Source organism: Sinohyriopsis cumingii, chromosome 8 (genome assembly GCF_028554795.1).
Source record: "Sinohyriopsis cumingii isolate HCF-2022 chromosome 8, ASM2855479v2, whole genome shotgun sequence".
Classification (NCBI taxonomy): domain Eukaryota; kingdom Metazoa; phylum Mollusca; class Bivalvia; order Unionida; family Unionidae; genus Sinohyriopsis; species Sinohyriopsis cumingii.
Window position 1 is genome coordinate 125,963,464 of NC_142968.1, and position 27,720 is coordinate 125,991,183.

Sequence of the window (27,720 nt, forward strand, 5' to 3'; positions counted from 1 at the left end):
GAGCTTTACTGATATCAAATGGTAGACCTATGTATTTTGATTGATGTTCTCATTGTTCTACTTGCGATTATGCAGAGTTCTGCATTTACCGTACTTTGTCAGGACTCGCGTATGGTGATTATAAAGCTAATGTATTTGTTAAATACAGTATAGTCTTTCGTATTCGAAGACCACACACTAAAAGGTGTACCATAATATTTAAAATTAACCGTGGATCAATATTCCTTACATATACAGTAATGTGTCAACAAATCGTGTGTTGTCATGCAACCTTTATTGTTCGATTAGATACTTCCTGGTTTTGCAAGGTATATAGAAATATCGTACGTATAATGCAATCGTCCATGTCTCGGTAAAATACTTCTGACTATACGAATGTTGCCCGAATAATTGAAAGCCAGCTGCGTCTCAGTTTTGGTTATTGTGCGATGATATTCTTCTGACAATTTAGGACTATGCCCTCCAAGCCGTAGGACTGGTATTCGTTTCTGCAAAGGTTATAAGTCAGTCGATCTCTGATAAAAAAAGGAAGAGACGAAAGCATATGATGGGTTGTTCGTCGTCAAAATCAACTGTAGTGTCAACAAAGGTTGAACCTGACCAAGGGAAGGTAAAGAGCATAGTCAACAAAGTTAAACATCTCTGTCCTTCACTGTCTCTTTTACAAGCTTATCTGCCTAATGTAAATGACATACTCTGACTATGATGAGAAGTATCATTCTTCCAAAAAAATCTTGTTTAAAACTAGTTTCTATGCATTAAATATTATCTCCAATAATGTATTTCTATGCCGTAAATGCCTCAGATGTATTCAAAGTTCATTGGTCAGTATTCAAAAGCTTATAATATTGTTTTCTTTTCCTGCTCATTAGTTTTCTGATGTTTCTTAGTTATTATATCAGTATCCTGTTCTGCAGAATCGTCATTAACCTTTCTGCTAATTTAATCTGAGAAATCGTATAAAAGGTGAAAATTAATAAAGAATAAAGTTCGAATACGATTTTGCACAAAACACTCGATAATGGACATAAATATAGTTTTAATGGACTGAACTAAATTTCAAATTTTGTGTTTTTTCACACATTGAGCTTACATATCGTTATAAATTTAACTGGTCATTAACTTAAAGTTCTAATGAAATCAGAATACGATTGGAAGGCTCACAGAATGACCAAGGATAAAGTTGGTGATATACGTACAATTAAGTCAGCTCATTTTTCCTTAAACAAATAAACTCTAGTTACATGTCAGTCGAGCGAATAACAGGTTTAAGTGCACCGGTGATACATTGGAAACCATAGAATCATCAAAAATATATGATGAAGCGGTCTAACATTAAAAATTATGCATTTGCATGTAAGATTTCAAAATAATTGACTGTGACTATAATGCAGTTCCACTTGCTATATTATGCCTCACAACGTTAAGTTCGTTCCTTGCCCCTTGTAACTCGACCTGTTTATTAAATCGGTATGGATCTCCGGTCTGTTTCTATGTATAAATCACAAGCTGCTAATTTTCCCCTCATAAAAGTATCGCTACTCTACGTAATGTAACAAAATGTAACATGGTGATCACGGGCATCATGACAGGTTCACCTTCAAAATGGTATAAATAATTCGGTCAATATACGCACTTATGAGTGAGTCGCAGTTCTATAAACTGTCATGAGGCCCTAAGCACAGTCCAATGTTTGCTAAATATTGACCGTTTGTGGAGATAAATGTTGAACTTTTATATAAAACAATTTTGACATTTTCTTTTAGTAAAAAGTGTTACAATTTGAACTGACCTATTTATATCACTGTCATAAAGTTGTGAAATCGAGTGTTGTAATCTATTTTGTTAAATTTCATCAAAAATAAATGTGAATATAAACACTTGTTCATTACAGAAAGTATTTGTACAACAGAAACGATAGATTTTGATAGATTTTTTTTACATACACTCAAAATGCGAAGGTATTATAACCTTCTTTAAAAAAAAGAGCAAATATACCTTTCGAATTTTACTTCCAGGATCTTGCCTTATACAATGCGCATCTTTAACTTTTTAACATATTAGATGCACATGTTCAAACAAAAAAGAAACAAACTGACCAGCATTCTTAAGAATTATAGAATTAAGGCAATATGACTAATTACGGACATTAGTAAGCATGCATTTATATTAAGACAACCTAATAATTGCCATTACCGTCTTTAACAACTTTAAAAAAACTAAATCCGCTTACTTAAATATATTTTAATGTCATCTGTTTTTATTTTTGTGTGTTATATTGTAACACATCTAGTTTTTGATCACACTTGAAATATTATGGAACTTAAAAGTAGATATGCGTTCTGGCTTGACACCTAAATCGCTAGTACCAAATTAAATTAATGAAATATTTCCACAATATCTCTAAAAAGAGCTTCTTACTCTTATCATGCTGCGTACAAAAATCAATTAATTTTGATATGGAAATACACACATATTTTATATATATATATATATATATATATATATATATATATATATATATATATATATATATATATATATATATATATTAGAGAGAGAGAGAAGTCCAACTCTCGCGTCTGACATGACTTATTGGGTATCGGATCGTTGGTTTTGGACCCGAAAGGTTTGTTTGATTGTATTGAGAATAGGTGTTTATTGTAGTGATTAACTTAAAACATGTTTACTGGACTCATTTTGTCTGTATTTCCTTTACTGCTATTGAATACATGTCGATAAAGAGCGTGGTTGACTGAATAAAACAACCAACTGCACATCAAAGAAAACGAACTGAATAAATCCAATTGTATTTTTCGTAAACTGAAACTATGCATCGGCCACGCGACTATATGCTTACTAGTACCCGGCACCAGCTGACCCGAAACTGTGACATTATTATTTGATCAATCTTACGGAAAACAATTTATTCCTGAAATATAATATAATAATACTATCATACAGGTTAGATAATTTTAATTCGTACTTTACGGAGATTCGAACCCATGTCTGCGGTTAAACGGCACCCATCGCCTTGCCTGCACGCACCAGTCCATATTCTATCACAACTAAGGATAAATCACCAAAAATTATGCTACTCGTCGATGTTATAGAGAATTACAAACATACTCCAAGCAGAACGGAAAGTGCTATCGCAGGTGCTATATATATATATATATATATATATATATATATATATATATATATATATATATATATATATATATATATATATATATATATATATTGAGAGAGAGAGAGAGAGAGAGAGAGAGAGAGACCTAAATGATGTTTCAAATTTCTTGTTATTCTTATTAATATAATGACTCCGGAATGACCGTGTACAGATGAGATATAATAAAGAGAGTAACTTTTGTGTGTCTGCTACGCATGGATGCCTATACCACCGACAAATTATGTTAGTATTGACAAGCATTGTCCTCTAGAAGCCAGGAATAGAACTTTCCGTTCTGTTTGCTCTCTCTCTCTCTCTCTCTCTGTGTGTGTGTGTGTGTGTGTGTGTGTGTGTGTGTGTATGTTATAGGGGTCCCTTTTATGTCGGCTTTTGTATTATGTTATGCATACTGATTATCTTCTTTATTTACCTAAGAAATCTACGGGCCTTCTTCTATAGGTAAGATAATTGTCACTTATATAGATTATCTAATCTCTCTACTGTACAATACAGTATACACACAAATACAAATACTTAATGCAGGGGTCGGCAACCTATTTTACATGGCTTGCCAGTTTTTTTTTTTCCGGATTAATTACAACATGAACGAGCACGTACCACCATTAAGAGAGTAAAACTTAAAATCTAGCTTTTTGGCTACCCCTGGCGTGGCACACGAAACCCCTTAAGTGCCGCTCTATGGGACACGTGCTGTAGGTTGCCGAATCCTTGACCTAATTCTATGTGCGCACTAAACTAACAATACATAACACAGACTATGTATTGATATAAGGATAACACTGTTAACCAATAGAAGATTAATTTTGCACTGGACTAGTTCTCAATGTCGCCCTTGGTGGAATCGTTTTAAAACATGCCTTTTGATTTGTCCAATCCTGTATTCACGTAACTTCTGTGCTCTCTCTACATGTGTATTTTCAATTATGTTTGAAATTATATATTTTGTCAGTCCAATGTAAGAAGAAGAAAAAGTTTTCGTTGTTTAAATAATGCTTAGCTGATATAAAGGACAAACCTTCACCTCCCCACCACCAATGCGTTTTGGGACGTACGTGCAGTAGGAGAATACACAAGTAACTCTTGTATGTACTGGTCCTTATCCATCTGTCTATTTGTGCATTACCTTTTCTTCTTTCTACACAATAGCTTAGGTTTCACATTATCAACTGTTGCCAAATCTTGTAAGAATGGCAGGGGACAGTTTTTATGCACAAATGTAATGCCGTATTCATCGGCCTAGTATTAAATATCATAAATAATAAAATACACAAGTGAGGACAAAAATAAATCCTTGTTTTTGTATAGCTATATTAAAACAAAGCATACTAATATTATCCACTTGACCAGAGACGTAAGTGGTACTTCATAGCATCAGAAGTCTCTGCACCTCAACCTCAAAGTTTATACCTGCATTTTTCACGTCCGAAGGTCATTTTTGACACCATGTGATGCTTACAGTGCAAACACAAGCCCTTTTCCTAGATGATAATTCTACATAACAGTGTGTACTAAACAGGCTGACGCAATTGAAAATAGCTGTCATCCGAGCCATGTTTGACATATTCTACTTGCCCTGAACCCACGTATTTACTGCTATGGGAGACTAGATCTTCTTCCTAGTTGACTATTGGTATTTCCCTATCTACATCAGGGGTCACAAAAAACGCGGCCCGCGGGTCGCATGCGGCCTGCTAAGCCATATCCTGTGACCCGCAAAATGATTGGCGTGATGAATCACACGAGATTAAGAAAGTTTTGGATGCCACTCATTCCATTTACAAGATAACAATAATACATCGAATTCCAGAGGAAGAGTTAGATGATTACCGACATCTTTTACACGAACAGATCTTGGTTCAAGAGGAAACCACTGTGCGACGTGAGGTGTGTGAGTTAGTGACTAAGCAGTTTTGGTACGGTACTGAAATAAAACCGCTTCTGTTCAAAAAGTACACTTATTACCTTCATCAAAAGAGGGTATAAAAACTTGTTACCATGCCACGACCTTTATCATTAGTGATACAACAATTGCCGTGCAAGGAAATCATGGACAATATTCAGACTATGGTGAATTATCAACGCTTTTTACGTGAACTGGGTTCAATGAATTTGGGTCGAGATGTGGTGTTTGTGTTAGTGACTTCCTTTCTGGGATTTCGTTTACCAGCCCATTTCTTGTGGGCTCTTTATGATCTGTACAACACAGTACCACCAAAATCATGAGGGTGGTACCTTTAAATGTACGCGAGAGTCTCATTCTGTTAAAAAACTTGCGCCTTCATCTCAATACTTCTCTACCTCTACGGGAAATAAAGATTCGTCAACATTTAGTCACTGAAGATGTTTACAGAGATGTGTGTGTAGCTTGTGACTTACACACTCACTGGGAAGATATTAATGACTAGAAAAGACATGGTTTCGAGGCTTGGACAAAGGAAGTGGCAAACTATGCCAATGATTTGTGATCATTTACTTCAAACATTCAGTGAAAAATTAACTTTTAAACCAGTGTTAACCGCAGTGTCAGAAGAACCCGACGCCGAGGAAAACCACTCCATTCAGGACAGGACCACCATTGACACCAACACAGCAGAAAGGTCATTCCAAGAGAACCCCTGTGAGACTGTGCTAAGTGTAGAGACTCTAAGAACACTACACAGTGTCCCTTGGACACTAAACCTTCGTCACAAAAAATGTTGTACAGTGACTTGTTGATATTCCACTCTGATAATTTTGATGTGTATTTTATCGATATACTTAACTATTTGGCTTTGATGTATTTGTGTCCTTCGTGTTCCATTTTTAAAATATTTTGAAATAAACGTGTTCTGAAGAAAGATAAAAACGCTTGTCTTGTCTGTGATCGTTTCAAAAATGACATCCCCTTCACTATGGCTACCTCTACTGTCTCTGCTCCCTCTTCCACCACTTTCAAAGTCATTGACACAAAGTTAGATCGTGCTAGTTGGGAGTCCTTGTATCTTCGCCATCCCTTTAACATGTTAATTGCTGGACCGAGTGGTTCCGGCAAAACCGAATTCGTCAAACGTTTGATCGAACATAAAAATCATTTGATCGATCGTCCTCCTAAAGGTATCGTGTGGTGTTACAAAGAGTGGCAATCGGCGTACAACCTCCTGCGAGAAAGCCGAGGCGACTTGTGTTTGTGGAAGGCATTCTTGGCGAAGACCACGGGATCGTTTCTAACCCCTGTCAAACCCATCTGGTCATCTTCGACGACATGTTAAGAAATTAAACCGTGGTTTACGGGCATAGGGCATCATCTCATTTACATCATCCAAAATTTGTTTTAACAAAGTAAAGTCCATCGCACCATCAGTCTCAATGTTCATTACGTGGTCTTGTTTAAAAGTCCTAGAGCTAAATCGCAAGTGCAAGTGATAGCCAAACAGGAACTCCTTTTCACACCAACCCCTCACGCCTATATACTCGTGGATTTAAAACCTACTACCCCCGATTATTTTCGATTTCGCAACCATCTTTTTCACCACTGGTACCAAGACGGAGGGCCTTCGTGTACACGTCCCTGTCGACTTAAAAATATCTATAAAAACCTCGGACACTTTTGGTCTGTTTCACACACCGTCAATATGACCTTCCTTCAGTCTCGTCTTCCAGACAAATTGATTGGTGCATTGTACGGCATCAGTCGCAAAACAAAATCCACAAATACTTGCTCGTGTCTTAGAAACCAGTCTCAGAGAAGTCTTACGATGTTAACGGTGACAGCTCCCTCATAAAATGGGATCCCAGTGCCCCAAAAGTCATTCCCAAGAAAAAATTCACTCCCCGACAAAAACGTACCCAGAAAAAAAGAGCAGTGGTTTTAAGACCAGGTCACAGCACCCAGAAAAAGGACTGTCCCCAGAAAGAGAAAAGCCATCAGAAAAGACCCCAGAAAGCATCTTCTACTCGCAAGAGAGGCAATGTGTCCAGGACGCAACCTTACATCCCCACACCAGGGCCTGCAGTGACGGTGACCGCGTCTCCAGTAGTCAATTGTTTTTCCACTTCTCCGTTGCCAGCCAAACCCAATTTGACACGCGTCTTTCCCAATTTGATGACAAAATGGAAACCCGTGTCTCCAGGAACTTCTCCTTCAGCGGTGACACCATCGTCCTCATTAGCAGCTGAGGTAGCTGCTAACAAGGTACCCTCGCCCAAAATCAAAGTCCAAGAGAGATCGGGCACGTTACAGAGTATACTGGATTGGTCCAAGCAAAACAGACCCGATTTAGCCCGTTGCGTACCCCTCAACGTCGTGTGATACTTGCCATAAAGATGATACGACGGATCGACAATCAGTGGAGACGCATTCCACCACTATAAAAACGACCTGGGGATAACGACGGGTATCAGTGTTTTTGTGCAAAAAGATGTCACCAACCAGAAGTGCACACCACCGCTATGGTCGTTGTCCTGTCCAAAAAGGGAAAAAGAAAAAGACAGTCTCGTCGTTTGACCCGGCATCCGAGAAAACGCTTAGCCATGCATCGATGTCTATCCTAGAAAAGACCCCATCGTCCAAAGAAAAAAGAGGAACAACCAAAAGGGAGGATTTTTTTGGGCGATAATGCGATAACCAGAGAGTTCGTCAAACAAACAGGTCACAGGCCCAGTCAGCTATACAAAAAATACTACTTAAAAAAAATAAGATAAAAGGAAGTGTGCCAAGTCATCAACGTCGGTGTATTTTTTGTGTTTGCTCCTGAACGCAAAAAGATGTCACCCGCCAGAAGTGCACATCACTATCACTGTTCTCCTGTCCAACAAGGAAAAAACAAGAAGGACAGTCTCGTCGTTTGACCCAACATCCGAAGAAACGATTAGCTTAAGCATCGACGTCTACCCCAGAAAAGACAATATCGTCCAAAGGAAAAGAAAAGAACCCAAAGGGGAAGATTGTTTGGCAATATAGAAAGAAAAGTCGTCACCTTTTTGAGGAAGCGATAGTCAAAGAGGTCGTCAAAAGACTGGTCACACACCTTTTGACCTACTTAAAAAAATAAGATAAAAGGACGTGTGCCAAATCATCGACGTCAGTATATTTTTTGTGTGTGCTCCGAAACAAAGATGTCACCCACTAGAAGCCATTCCTCTTCTACCCCGAAAGGAAACAAAAGGAAAGGACTGTCTTCTCGTTTAGCCAAGCATTGGGATGTGTTGTCCGCTCTGTCCAAAGCCCCTCCATCCATGGGAAAACAACTCATTCAAGCAACCTCCAAAGACGTCGTCGATATCGTGTGCGAATACTGCCTGAATGTCTTGAAAGGAACGATACCTTTGTCTCAACATCAGAGAGTGCTTAGATAAGCAATGACACATTCTTCGCCAAATGGTCCAAAAGAAAATACACATTCGTCAAAAGAAAAAGATGTTGGTGCAACGTGGAGGATTTGTTCACCTGTTGTTTGCAACTATGGTGAGAGGAGTATTGAGAACAATGCATTCAGGACTCATGGCGGTAGCTGCTTCACAAGGGATAGGTCAAAGATAAAAAAGGATCAAGAAGTTAAAAGGGACCTCTGGGGTCAAATGATCTCAGAAGTGACCTTTTGAACCTGACGGAAGGACGAAAACTGACTTTAGTGCCTTTCAAACGATGGGTGGAATTCCATTGTTGGCAAGAACAACGCAATCCACATTTACCTCCCAATCTTCATTTGACCATGATGTCCCAGTTACAACACGACAATCGTTGATGGATCAAAGCGAAATGTCAGACACAGATAAATCTGAACGGTGTGGTCAAGTGTTGCAACGACGTCAACTCTATCACCAGAAAGCTTTATATGAAACAGCTCGGCCGACTCTGAATGATTTTAAGACCGTGATGAAAGTCTATCACCACCACCACCCCAGTGACCAAGACAGACGCAGCCCCACGGATGCCTGAGGAAGGAGAGGCTCTAGAAGTCCTTAAAACAACGTCAGCGGCTCCCATCCCAAGTAAGATTATAGCGTCCTTGTTGACCCCTTCCCCCACACCCCAACGAGAAGAACTCAAAGCTTAGGTCAAAAAGATGATGTCCACTCCTCCTTCGACAAACGTGAAAAATAAAGCAGGGAAACCAGATGTGAAAAGGAAAGTAAAACAAAAGGCATCCAATTACCACCACTTCCACCACCACTACCCTCAACTTCTACTCCCGTGGCACGTCGGACACGTAAAGCCGTTTCCAAATCACCACCTCACCCCATGCAGAGTAGCATCCGTGAAGAGTGGGTGACTTATTAAAGAGAGAGAGTCCTAATGAAGAATTTGTAAACCAGCATTTAATACGATCCAGCCCATCCTGTGGTATAAAGAGGAGTTCAAAAAATTGTGTCGTGCTGCCAAAATCCAACTGTAAAGTATCCGTTTACCTCAAGTACAATGATGGTTACAAGAACAAGTCATGTACACCTTACACAAACCCATTCGGCGAAAATTTTCAAGAAATCGCACCAGAGTGGAAGACATCGATCATCAATGGCAAACCGATTTAGCCGATGTCTCTCATTTGGTCTCCTACAATCGTGGCTACAAATGTTTGTTTTGTGTCAAATTTTCCAGGGTCGTGCCATTGACTTCCAAATCGAGCACTGAGTTAGTGCGAGCCGGAAAACTGGTGTTGAAACAAAGCGGTCGTCACCCTCTTCGATGGCAAACCGACAAAGGCACCTAATTCCATATCCATGCTTTCCAAAAAGAATTAAAGAAACGAGACATTCATTTGGTCACCACCGAGAATGCAGAAACCTAAGCGAGCATCGTGGAACGTATTCAACGCACCTTGAAAGAACGCATGTGGAAATATTTTACGCATCAACACACTCTCAAGTGCATAGACGTCTTACTGAACCTGGTCAAAGCGTACAACCAATCTTACCATCGGAGCATCTGATGCGCCCTCGAACAAGTGTCTCTCGACAACAAAGTGACCATCTTTGAGCGTCTGTTTGGTACGTCCCCGACTGTGGCTGTCCCCAACAAATGTGGAGTGTTGACGACGGAAGATTGGGTGCGCATAGGCAAAACCAAACGCACTTTCGACGAAGGTTACTTACCCAACTGGACCACCGAATTGTTTTGTGTGACTGGACGAGTGCGTGTGGCCGTCATCCTACCGTCTATGAATTGGAAGACATGAACGGAGAAGTATTATAAGGAACATTTTACTAGCCCGAGTTACAACGAGTGACCACAAAAGAAGACGAGGTGTACGACATCGAAAGCATTCTCGATCGAAGAACCCTTAAAGTGGGAAAAAGACGTGTCAAAGAAGTCAAAGTACGTTGGAAAGGATATCACCCCAGTTTTGATTTTTGGATCGACGCTTCGCAAGTTATATACTATAAAAAGAAGTAACCTTCATGCGCTTCAACACAGCTTCAATCATATTAGTGACCACTCCTTCTCATAGTTCTTCTCTGCAAGATTTACAAAAGCAACCCATATGGGTGTAGTGTGGAGAACGTGTGCCAAAAACACAAATCGTTTTTTTCTGCCAAATCTTTGTGGTGTATTGTGTCATCGCCGCTGCCATTGCCAATTCGAATTGCAATAAGGAGACAAACAATTGTGGACCATTTTACTGAGCGGTTGCATCGGTTACCTTCTCCCCAATCCTTCCCTGAAATACTGTAAAGGTAACAACGGGATTCTTGAGACCAACGTCAATCACGTTCCCAACAGTCACAATAACAACAATCCTTTTTTAGACACTCCTCTGACTTCCAGTGACCCCTCAGACAGCAGAACTCTGGAATTATGAATAAACAATTTTACTTAACTTTACCCAGTGACAGTTCCATGGATGTGTTCCCGGACAATACTTTGTGCTGTTTCACGGCCACATTATGTGAAGCCATCCAATTGGATCACGAAGCCCATTGGGAAGAGACTTTGGTCAAAATGATTCACCCAACACAAATCAAAAACATCACTGAAAATCAAAACAGTTTTGAGGTCGAAGTTCTGAACGACCAAGTGCAACAATACTTGAATGAAAACGAAACTGTAGATGCCTCTACGAAACGACCAGTGTCCCCCGATACTCAACGGTACATCTGTATGTTGAAAAACCTTGGACAAAACGAGATTAAGTGTGACCATCGAGTACCATAGGGTGGCTCGTCGACTACTGATGAAATTTTCGGATGCCAAAACGTTGTCCATTACATTTTGTCCTGAATTGTTTGACAATTTGGGTGGAGACCTCAAGATGGTCAAGGGTTCGCTCATAACAGCCATTAACAACAACTTGAATTTTGCGAAGTTGTTTTATTTTTCGTTACTCTGTAGAACTGAACCAAGGATTAAATTTGATATTTGTGTACTCTTATGTGGTGGAGTACAACGTGGTGGGACACACATCCGCACCGTTACTGCGAGTCATTCCTTTCAAACCGGATACTGCCACAACGAATGACGAGGAAGATGCAACCACCTATCACGTTCACCGCGAATTCGTACATCCTAACTATTTGCTCGTCAGTTAGTAGTATTTCGACAGTGTAAACATTGGCATAAAAGGAGATCTTGAACAAAATATTCCATTCGCCAAAGGGAAAGTTTCCGTGAAACTCCATTTTCGAAAACGATTCTCTAACGACTTGTAAGTCATGTATCATGTGTACCGAGGAGTCGCCCGACAGCGAAGATATGGTTTAGGAGATATGCTGCAATCTGCGTTTCGTTCGGTGGCCTGTGTTTTAAAGCCAATGGTGACACGAGGATTGCATGCCTTGAAAGATGTCGCTTTTGCGCAAGGCAAGAATTTCTTCAAAATGTCATCATCGACAAACAAATCCCCAAAAGAAGCCTTCCTGGGAGCATGCAAACATGTCTTGCTTCAAACTGGAAAAGACATTTTGGGCCGACGAGAAACTCCTATAGATGTACTGGACGTTGCCCAGTCAGGCATTCCTGCTTCCCTGACACCACAGCAAGGACAAGGCAGAAAGAGAAGATAAAGACAACTCCCCCAGAGGACATCACGCACCCAGAGCTAGAAAGACGAAGAAAAGAAGAACCGTCCGAGAATTAGACATTTTTGATTATTAACTAACAGAGAGAAATAAAGAATGCACCGAGAGTTTTGCGAATGTTCCAAGTCGAAACTGGATCTGTTTGCCATGCCATCCACTACGATGACGACGCAAGAACCCCAATCAGTAGAATTTCATTCCATCTCCTCTTTGACGACCTCAGCCCCATCGAGTTTGACATCAAAGGACAGCCCGAAGATTACATCGATCTGAATATCAGTTACCTTTACCTGAAAGTCAAAGTGATCAAAACGGACGACACCGCTCCGGGAGCCGATGCCAGAGTAGCTCCCGTCAACAATGTCATGCATTACTTGTTCAGCGAAGTGGATTTGTACTTGAAAAACAAACTAGTTAGCAGCGGAATGGATACTTACACTTACCGAGCGTACCTTGAAAATCTCTTGACGTACGGAAAATGTGCCAAGAACACTCATCTTGATGCTTGCGTCGTATGGAAACCTGGCACAGCAGGCGAGGACAAGTTTAACGACACAGTCCTGACAGCATTTGACGATCCCCACAATGTGGGCTTTAACGACTGTCGAAAGAAAATCCTGCAAGGATGTAGGTTAGAACTGATGTGTCGTTTGCATTTGGACATGTAGTTGTAAGCAAAGTATTGCTGAACGGGGTGGATATTCGCCTAAAACTGAATCGTACCGTTTTCCATTTTGTGACCCGTGCAAACGAGTATAAAGCCATCATCCAAGAAGCCAGACTCTAAGTGCGACGTGTATATGTGTTACCTAAAGTGGGAAGCGACATCAGTCCCACTTAGAGCAGAACGATTGCCAAGTATCCGATACGACGAGTAGAAGTGAAAACCTTCACCATTGCCGCTGGACTCCGATCCATGATCGAAGATCATCTGTTCCAAGGACAGTTACCCAAACGTTTAATCATTGGCATCGTCAGCAACGAAGCCCTCAACGGAGCCGCCACTGCCAATCCTTTCGAGTTTAAGTGCTATAGAGTATCCAAGATCGAAGTCAGTCGCGATGACAAGACCTTGTGCACCAGACCTTTCGAACCGAAGTTTGCCGAGAAGAATTACTTGAGATCGTACGTGTCCCTGTACGAAGCCACGGGACAGTTAGGGACCAACACCAGCCATGGAATTTCGTACGACGATTATGCAGGAGGTTATGCTTTGTGGACCTTTGATTTCACTCCAGACCAAGGCAGCGACGAAGGGCATTTCCACACTATACAATATGGTCAGATGCGTGTGGAACTTCTGTTTGCAGAAACTCTAACCGAGACATTAAACGTTATTTTGTATGCCGAATTCGACAACACTCTAAAAGTCAACTGTTTGTGAGAAGTCATTCTAGACTATTAGAATCTATGGAAGACGCTTATTCCTCTTTGAACGGGAGAACCTCTTTGGAAATGGAAATGGAATGGAAGGATATCTTGGAAGCAGAACCCAAAGACAAAGACGAAGAGGTGATGGTAATGTCCAGATGACGAGAACAAGGACAAGATATAGTCTCCTGCTTTGCTAAACACCTGGCGGAAACAATTACAGGGTTGACCAAGAAAGATTACTATGGATGTCAAAATGATCATCCCAGTCAAATTCAACACGATAAATGTCTGATGATGAGCCAAGAAGAAAAATTGGGCGAGTATCTGAATGCCACTTGGGGTCTCATCTCGAAGAAGCAGTGTTGCATCAGTGGTATAAAGACTTGCGCGATCATGACTCCCCTCCATTGACTGCTCTAGAGATCCGTCGCATCGAATCTCTCTTGGCACAGAGTACGGAGACGAAGCGAAGAGACGTTTGCTTCACAGAGATTTTCAAGCAAAAAGTCAGGATTTTTTTATTGATGACTTATCATTACCTGTGAAACAAGAAGAAAAAAAACAATACAAAATGGATACCTGGGAACTTTATTACCTTTTAAAAAAAAAAAGTTCGTACACCACTTAGTGGAATCCTGTCGTGTGCGCTAAAGATGAACTTACTCATCGCAAACCTAAAGACCATCAAACTTACGTCATCAACACGGACGACAATCATCTCCCAGGAACCCACTGGGTAGCCGTCTACGTTCCCCACGATGCCTGAGTGGAGTATTTTGATTCGTATGGATTAACGCCTTTGGAAGACGACATCATGAACTTTATGAGAAGAAATGCCCAGACGACAAGATTCAGTAATGTGAAATTAAAGGACACAGATTCCAAAGTATGTGGACAATATTGTGTGTATTTTTTTTCATCAACGCAGTCTCGTAGAATATTTAGTGACTTATTTTGATAATGACTCTTGGAAACGATGACAAAGTAGATAGATGTTTTGTGACCATTATGTATATCTCTTGTCTTTAGCTAAGAAACGTAGTGTGCATCAATTTCCAAATAGCCTCCATCAGTGGAAGTCTAATTTGACTTCACTACTTTATTAACCTTGCAAAAAATATGTCATTTGAACAAAAAATATGTTAGTGTCATATTATGTGTTGGTTGTTTGTTGGTTGAATAAAAGTTTATAAAAAAATGATTGTAATTGGTTTGTTTAAAAATTTTTTTATCACTTTCTATGCTCTTTGACTTCTCTCTATCCCACATCATGAGCGTTCCTACCAAACAACCGCAGGGATGTTTTCTATCGCGTCCGCGCTAGAGTCATATAATGCAGGGTGGTCTCCAGTCTGGTCATCCATTGTTAATGCGTCAGCCTGTAAAGATGTCTTCTAACTGCAAAGCTAAACGAAGCACACGTCTGTTTGCATCGTGATGCCAAAGCCTGATGAGATTGAAAATATCTGGATGTGAAAGTGGCACAAAACCTGACAAAAGAGGTCTTTAAAGAATAACTAAAAAAGGAGCAAGAAGCATGGACCGAGAAGTACAGAGTCCAGAAACATCAGCAGCAGCAATATCAACATTAGCAGGAGCCAGGGAGAGGCTTTGCACATTTATGTCTTGTTTAATTTATTGTATTCAATAACATGTTGGCTATCTAAAGAATACAGGTAATTTAAGTGTATATGTCTTATCATAATGGTAACTGTTTAATCTTTCTTTTCTGCTGTGTTTTGTGTACCTGCGTACAAAAACTAGTTGCTCTTCACTTCAGACGAATATAAATTAATATATATTTTTATAATAACTATATGCTAGTTTTTGCATAGTAACATATATTATTTATAAAACTGCTACAATTGGCTTTTCTATGCGTAAGTATTTCTTTCATGGTTATCAATAAGACATGGAATACCATCAAATGAGTGTAAATTGACGAGATGCAAGGAGAAACATGATGCAATGAATGTTGATAGCAAGAACACCCTAACTTAGGTAGGTTCCCAAAATGTTACGGACATTTACTGGTCAAGGTTTTGTTGGCAAGAATGGTAAGATATTTAATAGCAAAAGATATCAGAGAAGTAACGATCAACATGATAGAATAACACTGAAAACAGTACCACTCAAGACTTTTGTAGTACTCATTAAGAAACGATAAAAACGAAACTAACTTAAGCGCCAGCATAAAGGTAAAAAACGACTTCCTAGATAAACCGTATTAATGTAGCTAATGGAATCCCTCTCCAGTGAAACAAACAGAGAAGTCTCTGCGGATATATATGAGACTGCTCCTACTACATAAATAAATAAATAAATAAGTAAAGAAAAAAAATTGGCGCATAAAGTTACTGAATATGTCGGTTCCAAAAATTTATAACAACAGATATGTGAAGGTCAGGCCATTAAGCTCCAGTGCTTGATTGTAAACTTTCTTAATAATTCAGGTATCTGTATAAAATAGTAAAACATATTTCATTTAGCAAATGACGAAATGGGGTACAGCATCGGATTTTGTTTTCGAAGATATAAAAAGGATAAAATCCAATTAAGTCAAAGGTGTCTATTTCTCCAGTACAACGATCAAAATAGCTCCAGTTATTTTGTGATGTTATTAGAACGTCAACGCACACAGCACACATATAGTTTCACACTTCTCTCATATTATTTTTATTTTCTATTTTTTATAAACTATTTTTGCAGTTTCGTAGAGAAATAGACAATTAATCTGCTAAATCGTGCAAGTATTGTTCAAGAGGAGTGTGTATCCATTTTAGAGCGATTCCAGTGTTGAAGTTCCACAACATAAGCCAAAGAACAAGAAGCTGAATATTGTACAAGAACCACCTGTCTCCAGGAATATCAAGGATCAAGATCTCAAGGTAGAGGCTACTGCGCATGTTGTTCCACCTCATCCTCCAACGACCAAGAAGCTAGATATCGTACCCGATCCAAAAGTCTTCAAGGATATCGATAAGCATGCCCTTAAGGTGGGTGCAGCCTTAATCTAGAACAAGTATAAAGTGAACACGCTATCAGCTTAACTTGTTACCAAAATACAAGTGCAGATTAAGACAACAAACATGAAGCGCACGATCTGTGATTATATCATAAGTCCCAAATTAAATGAATAGTAGTCTTTCTGTGTTGTCAGCCCTGCATAGACGACATGTATATATATATATATATATATATATATATATATATATATATATATATATATATATATATATATATATATATATATATATCCTAATAGTAGGACGGTCAAATACTTACCATGCATCAAGTAACCTGTAATCAACATGTAAAATGTCACTCTTTATGTCATAATGAATTTAAACACTCCTTTATGAGGAAAAACTAAAGATGTATACTGCGACCTATTACATCTTTGTCCTAAAGTAGAAAATTCCATTCCGTTTAAATGTGGCATATTGAAAACTTTAACTCCAGATCCATGGCGAAAATCAACTCACTTTAACAAATACTTGGATACAGTCCAGTCAAAGCATTTTTCTCCAATTGCTTCGACACTAAATGATTTACTTGGAAACCAAACTAAAATCAATTTAATTTACGGTAGGATAATGTTTTGCATATCTTACCACACTATCAATTTCCCTGTGTTTTGCCATCACTGCATTTAGATCATTAATAGCTCAGTGTAATATGACAAATAAAAACCAAGTAATGTTGATTGTATCATGTGAATAGGTGGGTACATAAAATGTAGACAGCTTTATTCGTAGCTAATTTTTATTTCGACGAAACTATGTCAGCTGCCTTTCAAAGGCGATAACATAGTCAATACCATTTTGTTTGTGAAACAAACTATAAAACTTAAGGCACAAAAGGGGTGTATGATTCCGAAGTGTACGACTATGCGACTGATCATGTTTTTCTTATTTCCTTGTGAGAAAAAAAAAACACTTATTAAAGATTGTGAAATTCGGTCTCTTGCACTTTGTTTAAATCTGAATATCTGAGAATACGCTGTCTATATATACAAAACAAATATAAACTCTACAAATGTATTCTTCCTTTTAATAATAGGCGCCAAGTTCTCTTCGAAGTTCTGTAAGCGATCTTGTAAGTTATCTCGTTAAACCAGCCAAAAATAATCTGGAAAGAGTCCGCTCTTTCTATCGTTGGATTACAGATAATATCAGGTATGTCAAAGACTAATGTACAATCCTTTGGTCGGGAGATACATTTATTATAACTGCATACCGACTAGTGCATTTTAACCAGCAGACAGGAACAGTTTGATATAGGAATTAAAGAATATCCGTTTTCTCAAGTGGATTTACTAATCGCTTTCGACAGGTAATAGAAGTAGTTTTTCACGACATTATTATGCAGTGAAGGAAATGTCTCAACACTTTAAATTTGATAGATAAAAGATAAATATGAAAATGAGATTTAAGTTATTTTCACCGCCATTTTATATATCGTTATATTTATATATTCCTATATCTATATCTTCAATAAAAATTGAGACTAAGGAAGATTTAAGTCATACATCGTAAACAGCATAAGGGGTGGGGTTGGGCCCACAAAGTTCGGGCTATTTTAATGTCAAAATGCCCACCCACATCACACCGTAGATCTGGGTTCCACCGCAGCTGCTAGTATATCATTGTACATACAATTAATTGTTACATGGGGGACACCCCTCAATAAACTTAAAAAAAGAAAAAAAAAAAAAAGGAAAGGTTGACCCACATCTTCTGTTATGGAACGAATAATTAGAAACATTATAATAATAATAATAATACATAACTGGCAAAATCAATGCAAAAGGCTTCTCATTTGGAAGACCACGAAACGACATCCGCAATGTGCTAAGGAATATTGCTGGATACATGCCAATCGTGCACGACCGGGTGGTATTCCTGTTTCATGTAACCATTGCAGGGTTGGTTTGCGTGGAAAAACTAAATTGTGCAAATAACACGGTGGCCCTAAACTACGGTGCTTGGATACGGCAAACCACTACTAACACGCCGTAGGAAAAGTAAACTAGATAATCTATCTTTAATCGCAGGAGAAATCCGTGGCCAGCTGTCTCACCCCAAGATTATTTATCACCCCAAAGGCCTTAATTGTTATAACCCGAAGGCCTTTGTGGCGATTGAAATACCAAGGTCACGGACCATGGAGAAAACTTTACTCAATAAAAACCCCTTGGACAACATTGTCAACCTCATGTCCATAGTACCACTCAAGCATAACCTTGATCGAAGATGGTCCGATGTCGACACGGAACACCGGTGTGGATATTTCTATGGCGCAACTTAATGTTGGTTAGTGGATGGTAATCGCTATCTAAGAATCTCGCGATGTGATATTCTTAAGCGGTAGGAAAATTCAGTATTGAAATCCTCGAATTTGTAAGCACCACTGGGGACTCCCACTACGTTCCAGTAGGGTGGGTTTTTCCAAGACAAAACAAGTGAATTATTAGCTGGTAAAGCACCAAAAGGTGCTGATCGAATATCAGCCCAACTGTAATACAAACGCAGTAGCGACAGTGCTATTTCGGCTCAGCAATTTCGTTCGGGAATATATCATCAAATTCCGGTTTTGTCGTTGACACCGACACCTTCATGGTCTTGCTCGGAGTTGTGTTTGAGCGGCGGGTCCCATATTGGAATGCTAGCATTCTAATATAGTCACTATCATCAATTAACTCGTGGCACAGCTGGAGGAATACATATAGTTCCATGACCCTACCGGCGGATATGTGGGAATGATTTTCTACTTCAGTCATAAAACTGTGCCCTTCCACATCAATTGCTCTATATACCTGTCCATTCCAAGTGTAGTCTCGAAAAAGCCCACTCTTTGTGCGCCTTACGGGCTCTTCCTGGCAATAAATGCTGACATATGCAGTCAAATCGCCCATGCGAAACCCGTATTTGTCAAGAATATTTCGTCGAACCCGCTCGTTTACAACCACTACTTGTGTTTTTATTCTTTTATTTGTAATCGGACGATTCCTCACATGCCAACTTTTCAGTAAATTTACCTACTTCATCGTGCTTCAATCGGTGGTATCTTCTGCATGCATAGTGGCCAATGATGCACGTTCAGCTGTTGCAATTGCTTCATTTATTTGTTTGTGGTAGCCGGACATTAATGTCTTCGGTGGTACCTCGGTTCGCTTTAACGTCACCCGGAAGACGAAGTAGTGCCTGTGCTGGTTTACTTTTTCCTGCAGCTATTTATTTCGTGCATTAAACAACGGGACAATCTTTTTTTTTCGAGTTCCGCGGTGACGTGATTGTAATTGTTGTCTAACTGCATCGCACAATGCTATGTGTCTCTGAAATATTGATTCATCGCTCCTATTTACTAAACATTTAACTCTGGTTTAGTGACAATATTTATTTCATTGAATATATCTTATTAACGCCAATCCTTTACCGCGCAGGCGTTGACATGTATAAGTTAAAACACCTTTGTGCGGTCGCTGTTGCGTGTGAAAGGAAATATTTTAACGATTTTTATAATCCATGTTGCCGGAATACCATGTGACCTAAATAGTTCTAAGCGATTTCTATCTTACATCAACGAGCACGAATAATATATAGGCGTTGTCCCTGATGACCTTTGGGATCTCAGTGTATCACTGTGTCAGATGGATGACGTCAGCGTTTTTATATCGGTAGTGAGAATTTGCTTTGGAGTGGTTAGCTTATGTTTTCAGCATGATATCGTCGTACACCACATCATTATTAATGGAACCATCTATGCCGTTGATGGACTGCCTTTCGTCAAAATTGCTGATGAATTCAACAATCTCGTTATCTCTGCTAGGGTCCCATGTTTATCGCGCGAATACTTTTTGGCGAAGCATCATGATGTTTTACCGGTATGGGGTTTTTGTCGTTGAAAACTCAACTATGTTAAACTCGCATGCCATATTAACAATAATAATAATAATATAAAGGTTTATAAGTTTATATTGCCTGCAATGTGAGGACCACACTGAGACACTAGAAGCGTGTGTTGTTACCACGAAAAATAAACAGTGATCGACCAATCGGACACGGGCCTGCTGCGGTGCGCGCACGTATAATTGTATATCAACCCTCCCAGCTATATCTCAATATTCCTGTGCGATACACAATGACGAAACATGTTGCAAATGAACTTGCATGATAATGGTATCAGACAACTCCGGGACCTTTATATCTTGACGACGTGTATTCACCGGTCTATACACTAGTGAGACAAGTTTGTTTGAAATTTTGTTTGGTGACGTTTAAATAAATATTGATGTAGCTTGTCGCGAACTTGCTCTTGAGAAACCACTACTAAATTATCGGGAAAACATGTGTGGCAAGATGTCACGCATTTCTTCGCTCTGTGCTTGGTTGGATCTCAAACGCATTCTAGCCTTTAGTTGTCGTAGAGGTTTGTCTTTGGTATGATATCATCAAAAACTTCTTCGCAATAATCAACGTGTTTTCGGAGCCATACATGAGGAGATTCAGTAGCAATCAGACGATGCTGACCATGAATAACACACATAATCATCGAGCCCTACCTGGTGTTCAGCCATGCCAAAAATTTGCAGTCTCGCCGCTGGCACAGTTCAGATAATTCCCATATTATTAATCGATTATATATATTTGTTGAACATGCGGATGGGATCCTAATTTGCACCATTCCATCGTAAAGTTGTGATACGTCTGAGGGGTAACTTTTTTACCCCATTTACTTATGCTGGCGAGTTTATGTGTAGGTGTCGACACAATAACATCAACACCACTGAAGAGATCTATTGCACCTATTGCTTTTTCAGCCGGCGCCTCAACTATTGAGAGACGAAAATTTATGACGCTCGATTGGATAATTCAACGATGATCTTGTTGATACCTTGGCGAGAGTTTACCAGTAGTAATATTTATTGGCCGGTTAATTTTTCGCGGATTCCCACGGCGATCTTACTGGAACATGATTTTCAAGCAAAGATATGAGCAGACTCTTGCTAGGCTTTTATGATGTTGTCCAAAGTCAACACATCAAAGTAATAATTTCAACACCAGAGTAATATCTAACAGTTGCAAGTGCTGCAGCTTGATGCAGATGTACTCTGAGGCGATTATAACCACAGTAGGTTTACCATTCACCATGGCAAATCTATTTATCATCGTCAAAAAGTTAATGTAGGCATATCCAAGTACTAACACCCTCAGATGGGTATTTAGTGGAGATTCTCCGTCGTTGTAAGAAATTATATCCACAGCTTTGTTCGCTCCACCACCACCACCCCGCGACGACCAATGCAACGTTTTGTTTTTGTTCAAATGCACCTTAATATATGGTGTCAAATTCAAGGCTGTTACTCAGACGTTGACTGTCCACCGATGCACCCGAAGTAAATTTCCTTATGATTATGCTGCCGAATTCCTTGGCGTCGGAGGTCTGCCAGCTCAAGTAGCCTGATATTTTTCTGCGGGAAATATGCAATTGACACTTCAGTATTAACGCGTCCAGCATGAACCTCTCCAAAATCAGGGGAGTCCATCCAATGTGTCTTTCGATTTCTCATCGCAACCTGGTGAATCAAAATGACGTCAGATCCACATAAGAACAAGAAGATGAACGTATCTGGAAAAATCAAACGAGTTAATTTCATCGAATCCAGCTAAATTGATGGAGACCTGGTTGGCATCGACAGGCAAAATCCATTAATTAGAACTCCTGTTCGATCAAGGGTGGGATGGCCAAATCTTGTAAAATAGCGCACGCAATCTCAATGCATGAGAAAACAGGGTCGACGTAAATGCAGTCGGTGTTACAATGGCCACTAGGACCATGCTCCAAGCAAGATAGTTGTACGTCCTCCAGGAATATTTTGTGGGTTGGCTGTCAGCTGTTTTTGCGTCAGGAAAAGTGCGACACAATAGAAACCCGTATGAATGAAATGTTGACCTTGTCGCGGATCTCGTCGGGGCCTTTCGTGTATTTCTGTGCGATATTTGTCAACTCTCACAATGGTAGCAGTCAACTTTCGGTAGCACAAATTGATTCTAACCCTTTGATGTAAAGCACCCCACTTCCACACAAACACACACCAAAACTCACCACTTTCAAAAGAACCAGCAGGCTTCTGGTCCATGCTCGCGAGTTTGCTTCAATGCGGTGTAAATATCGTCAGAACGAAATAAAATTTGTCGTTGAAATGGAAATTTCAGCGATAACAGTCGCACGTGTGCGTCATCATCGATATGTTTAATGGTGCTTCGATGAAAATATTTACCAGTACCAAGAAGAACTTCTCGGGCTAATGCAGTTGGACATTTCGGTGAACATTCAAGAGCAGTGAAGTCGTTGAGTTCAGCGCCACTTTCTTTCACACACTGATCTCACTGAGTTATCTCTGTTCTATTAACCCGCTACCACGTGCTGCGTTTGTAAAATGCTCAATAACACGAGAGGCCACGCAATTAATTTTTTCCAGAGAACATCGGTGCCAGTGCAATGTGATTGGGTTCTTTCATCAAATACATTTCATATACAACTGTCCTGACTGGATGTGCATTGCTGCAATGGACGTCGTCCATGCCCGTCAGCAAATAATTAACGTATTGGTTCATTTTATACTCTGATCACCCATTCGCTGCTGATACTATCATAGCTAATAAATTTAATTCTGATATATTGGTGGAGTCGGGGCAGCATATCAGCGATTCATCGAGCCCGCGCATCGCCCATACTAGCATCAACAATGCCACGTGGTCCCTCCTGCTCAATCATCCATGTGCAATACACGTAAGTAGCGCCACCAACTTCAACTTCTCTTGCATCACAAAAATAGTTATGTAGCTCTGAACATTGCTTTGGAATATTTAACCCATGTGACACATCATTGTATCAGTCATAACGAATTATAAAGAGCCCAACCAGTTCGATTTGGAATAGTCATTGAAATTCTTTCTCAGTCAAAATTTACCAATTTGTTTTTTTTTTTTGTTTTTTTTTCATGAAGAATCGTTGCCAATGGCTAGTGAAGAACATTTAGCTGTGGATTTGATCGCGATATAATGGGTATTTTCTTCCTGCGAGCCGAACATATTTCATTTGTGCCCAACGAGCACGTTTTCGTACGTTTTGATATTGTCATGCATTATATATATATATGTTTGTGTGTGTGTGTGTGTGTGTGTGTGTGTGTGTGTGTGTGTTTAGCGATTTCTCCCAACATGCTGCATTGACAACGGAGTTTTACCACACACATCAACCCCGCATTTCTTACATGGAAAAGGACCACAACCCCGTCGTACACGATCGGCATGTATTCGACAACATTAACTGAAACTCTGGTGGCCACACTTCAGTAGTACGTAAAAATACTGGTTACAGCACAGCACATGACAAAGTTAATAAACAGGTTCATTTGATAAGGAACTACATTGTTATGATGATCACCTTATGCCAGAAATGTGGTCTCTCTTTTTGGACTACAGTTCTATCACCCAACAAATAGCAGGTTTTATGCGAGTGAAGTGAAAATAACCGTTTGTTGCCAACCCAGCGCCCGTCTACCCTGACTGCCACTGCCAGTGCGCTTGCGCGCACCAGCCGCACCCCCGACTACTGATCTGTGATACACGGTGGTAGTATGAATTAATTCTAAAAGTTGATCCTCACTGAAACAACAAATGCTGTGTTTCATGATCAGGTTCTTATCGTAGGCAATGTGCAACGTTTCCTGGTCGTAAAGTTTTCTTGTTGTTGTACCGTGAGCAACACTTTATCAGGTCCGAGCCCTATGATTTTGTGAGAGTCAAATTAACGGCAATATCGATGTTGAGAAGCTAAGCGTTAATGATGGCATCCTTTAGATCTTTGCGATTTTCGATGATTACATGGGTGAGTTACCGCGTCTCCGAAATCTCTCTATTCTTAGGATTGTGATAATTTCAAAACAATTTTAAAAGTAAGTTCTGTTCATTCAGGAAGCGCAATGCCTCCGAATGAGATCGGAGTTATGCCCGATTTTTACGATATCGTGATTGGATAACTTTTTTTACAATGGCTTTAGTAACTGTGAGTCCTATGGAGATATCCAAGTCATTTCTTACAACGGTGGAGATGGCCTCGTCAACCGTCTCTGGATTTTGCAATATGACATCAGTGATTTATCAATTTTCCGGCATTTCTTGTTTTATTATTGTCATTAAATAAACAGCAATGGATTTACATCGACAGCTGAATGAATTGATTTCGAAATACCGCGTAAAACACAAAGCGGCCGAATAGTATGAGCTCGTAACGACGACCATTAGAGGATCGGAATCAACTTAGCATGATAGGTTGTTGTACTTTTGGGTATATCGATTCGATCGTGGATAAAACATTATCTCCAAAAAAATTTCTGCGACATTACTCTGAAGATGGGGGTCTTTATTTCAACCTGTATGATGAAAGGGCACCGAAAAGTATTGGGCGGTACTGTTGTGGGTTATGATATTTGTATCGATGAGGTCCCCGGTTTTCGATACTCCCCCAATGATTACATTGTGGCTAAATATTAAATTTTAAAACTTTAATACTCGAATTTAAATGTCCTTTTGTGCGGCATGCAGGAACAATGCCCGACTATTATTATCATCAACTGTTTATCTGGCCTTGCCGTTTCTCCCACTGCGTCCCAAGTTTTTTTTTTCTCGGTTTTCAGACAATGTTGGTATAGCGAGCTTGATTTTTCACCGCAATACAACAAACAATTTCAAAACCACGGTTTTGGTTGGTACAAGGACGAACCTCAGTTTGTGGGTATATTTTTGGGAGAACGACAACCGAGTAGATTACGATTGCGCCGACGAAAAATCGTTTGTGTTTATTGTTTCGCCAGAATTTAGTGACGGACGTGATTGTATACACCAAAGAATACCAAATTTCAAACTACGACCAAACCCATTTGATTTTCCCTGACCTAAATGTAACCGGTTACATTCCGTTTGAGCTCATGGCTTTATCATTATGACGTGGACCGCAACGATAATTACCGTAACGCCGTCGACATGGAAAGGGTATTGTATACAATGGCAGAAATACAAAGTATTTCCAATTGGAGTGTTCACCCCGTGTTTGAACGACACGAATCGGATGAAGATGGAAATATAAGGCATAACATTTTAAAAAAATATATATATTTTTTTCAAAGTGACCAAATGCTTACTGTTACATTCCAATGCATTTTTCAGAGGTTTAAACCAGCAGGTTTAGTGACAAACCATAAAAAATGGTATTAGAAGTGATGACAGATTAGCTAATTTTAAAGCGATAACACAAAATGAGAATACAAAATTAGGAGGATCAGGAGAATATACGAGAAATCTCGTCCTGTTATTGCAACCAACATCGAAACCAGTGAACAAACAGAATTTCAATCGCTGACAAAGGCTGGTGTTGATCGGGACAAACTCAAGAGCTGGCCAATTTGTTGGAGATGGGATTAATAACAAAATCATTTTCTTTCTTTCCGTTACGCTTAATCCACGAAAAAAAAAAAATTCTTGTCGTACGCTATTCAAATTTAGTGTCGTCCACCGCCCTGAGTTCTCTGATTAAAAGTCTCATAACAGATGTTCGTCCTTGTAAACACGGTCTGATTTTATTTATAATTTTGTTATAATTGACAAAATCGTATTTGGCGCTAAAACTATTTGTGCCTCTAATTTGGACTCTATCTCACTGAACATAGTTTGCACCACGATACCGCACCCGGATCAAGTCCAAGTCAAGACAGTCGTCACCAAGGGCTGCACCCTCAGAACGCCCTGGTAGAACCAGTAAGCTTGCTGAAACACGTAATAGCGGTAATAAGACTAATTCTCTCCTGTCCTCAGGCGAAAGGCTTTCGTCAACATGATTAAAACTGAACACGGCCGCATTTTTATATTACCCCATTAGATTTTTCGAAGATGATGTAGGATAATATTGGAGATTGATTGAGCTCGGTAATATATTTGCTGACATCTAAATTCCGGTCTTTTATAAAATTTCGTCGTTCTGGTGCAGCATGTGGAACGACACCGACTTCATTTTTCCGGATATTAGTCAAATCCAAAAGCAACTGCACGCAGTGGATAGTCCTTGCTTGCTCTCATAACGATTCTAAATAATCCACAACCGCAGCGACCTTGTCTGAAGCACAGGTTTGGTTAACAATTGTAACACGTAGATATAATAAGCCTCTGCGATTGTTTGTGCTTCCCGCTTTGTTGAGCTGAGTTCTTGAGCTACTGCAACATGACCCCCCCCCCCGGATTAGATGTTTTAACTTCTTACTTCATCAACTCCGTGATCATATCCACATCCTTGTACTCTAAGCCGAGCTGCTGAAAAGAAAAGTTATCCACATGATCGCGTAATTTTTTAGTGCCGAAATTTGTTACCGAACACTTTGTCCATGCAATCATGATCTTTTTTATGCGCGTCATCATCTTCTTTTCTTGCCAATGTATATTTTACAATATCAGGTTTTCACCAAGGTATCCACGACACCAGGATGAAGTTTATATATGATCACTGGAACAATTTTCTCGAAATATTTTGCTAACCTTGTAGATTCTCTGTCGTTACTAAATTTAGAGACGACAAAATATGTATTGATGGCCTTTCGCATTTACTTATGTCTCATTTCCGGCAATGAATTGAATGATTGATATTAATCATCCTCCAGAAATTCCGAGTGGGCTCCGGTAGGCGATGTTTCAGCTGAATTCCTCATTTTCTTAATATCAGCGTATAACCCGCTGGTTGTTTTCAGCACGTGCAAATCATTTCCTGTGTAAGAAGCGTCATAAAGGTATGAATCATCAAATAATAATTGGTACAACTCGAAAGCTGTTTCAAATAATTTCAGCCATCTTATCTTGTACTTAATCATCTAAAGTAAACATCTGAAAATAACGTAAACCTGGATTTGGTGATATTACTGTTATCGTGAAATCCTCACCGATTACCAGTTTTACCAGACACTATGCGAATGTGACATGTACTGCTTTTAAAGCGGCGCTTATATACGTATTGTTTGGTAGTGGTCATCATGGGAGGAAAATCTACCACAAGCAATTTCATTCCGGTAGACATAAATAAACCTCCATTGTTAGCACTATAATGTT

At 39.5% G+C, this 27,720-nt stretch overlaps 1 protein-coding gene across 1 annotated transcript in view; it reads left to right on the top strand.

The window, feature by feature from the left end:
• Positions 1-361: 361 nt before the first annotated feature.
• Positions 362-27,720, top strand: part of LOC149794590 (kyphoscoliosis peptidase-like) — a 42,573-nt gene continuing 15,214 nt past the window's right edge. Inside the window, exons 1-3 of the mRNA XM_089968876.1 lie at positions 362-610; positions 16,348-16,560; positions 17,627-17,742. Coding sequence (XP_089825002.1) covers positions 545-610; positions 16,348-16,560; positions 17,627-17,742 — 395 coding nt within the window. The 5' untranslated portion in view covers positions 362-544. The remainder of the gene's footprint in view (positions 611-16,347; positions 16,561-17,626; positions 17,743-27,720) is intronic.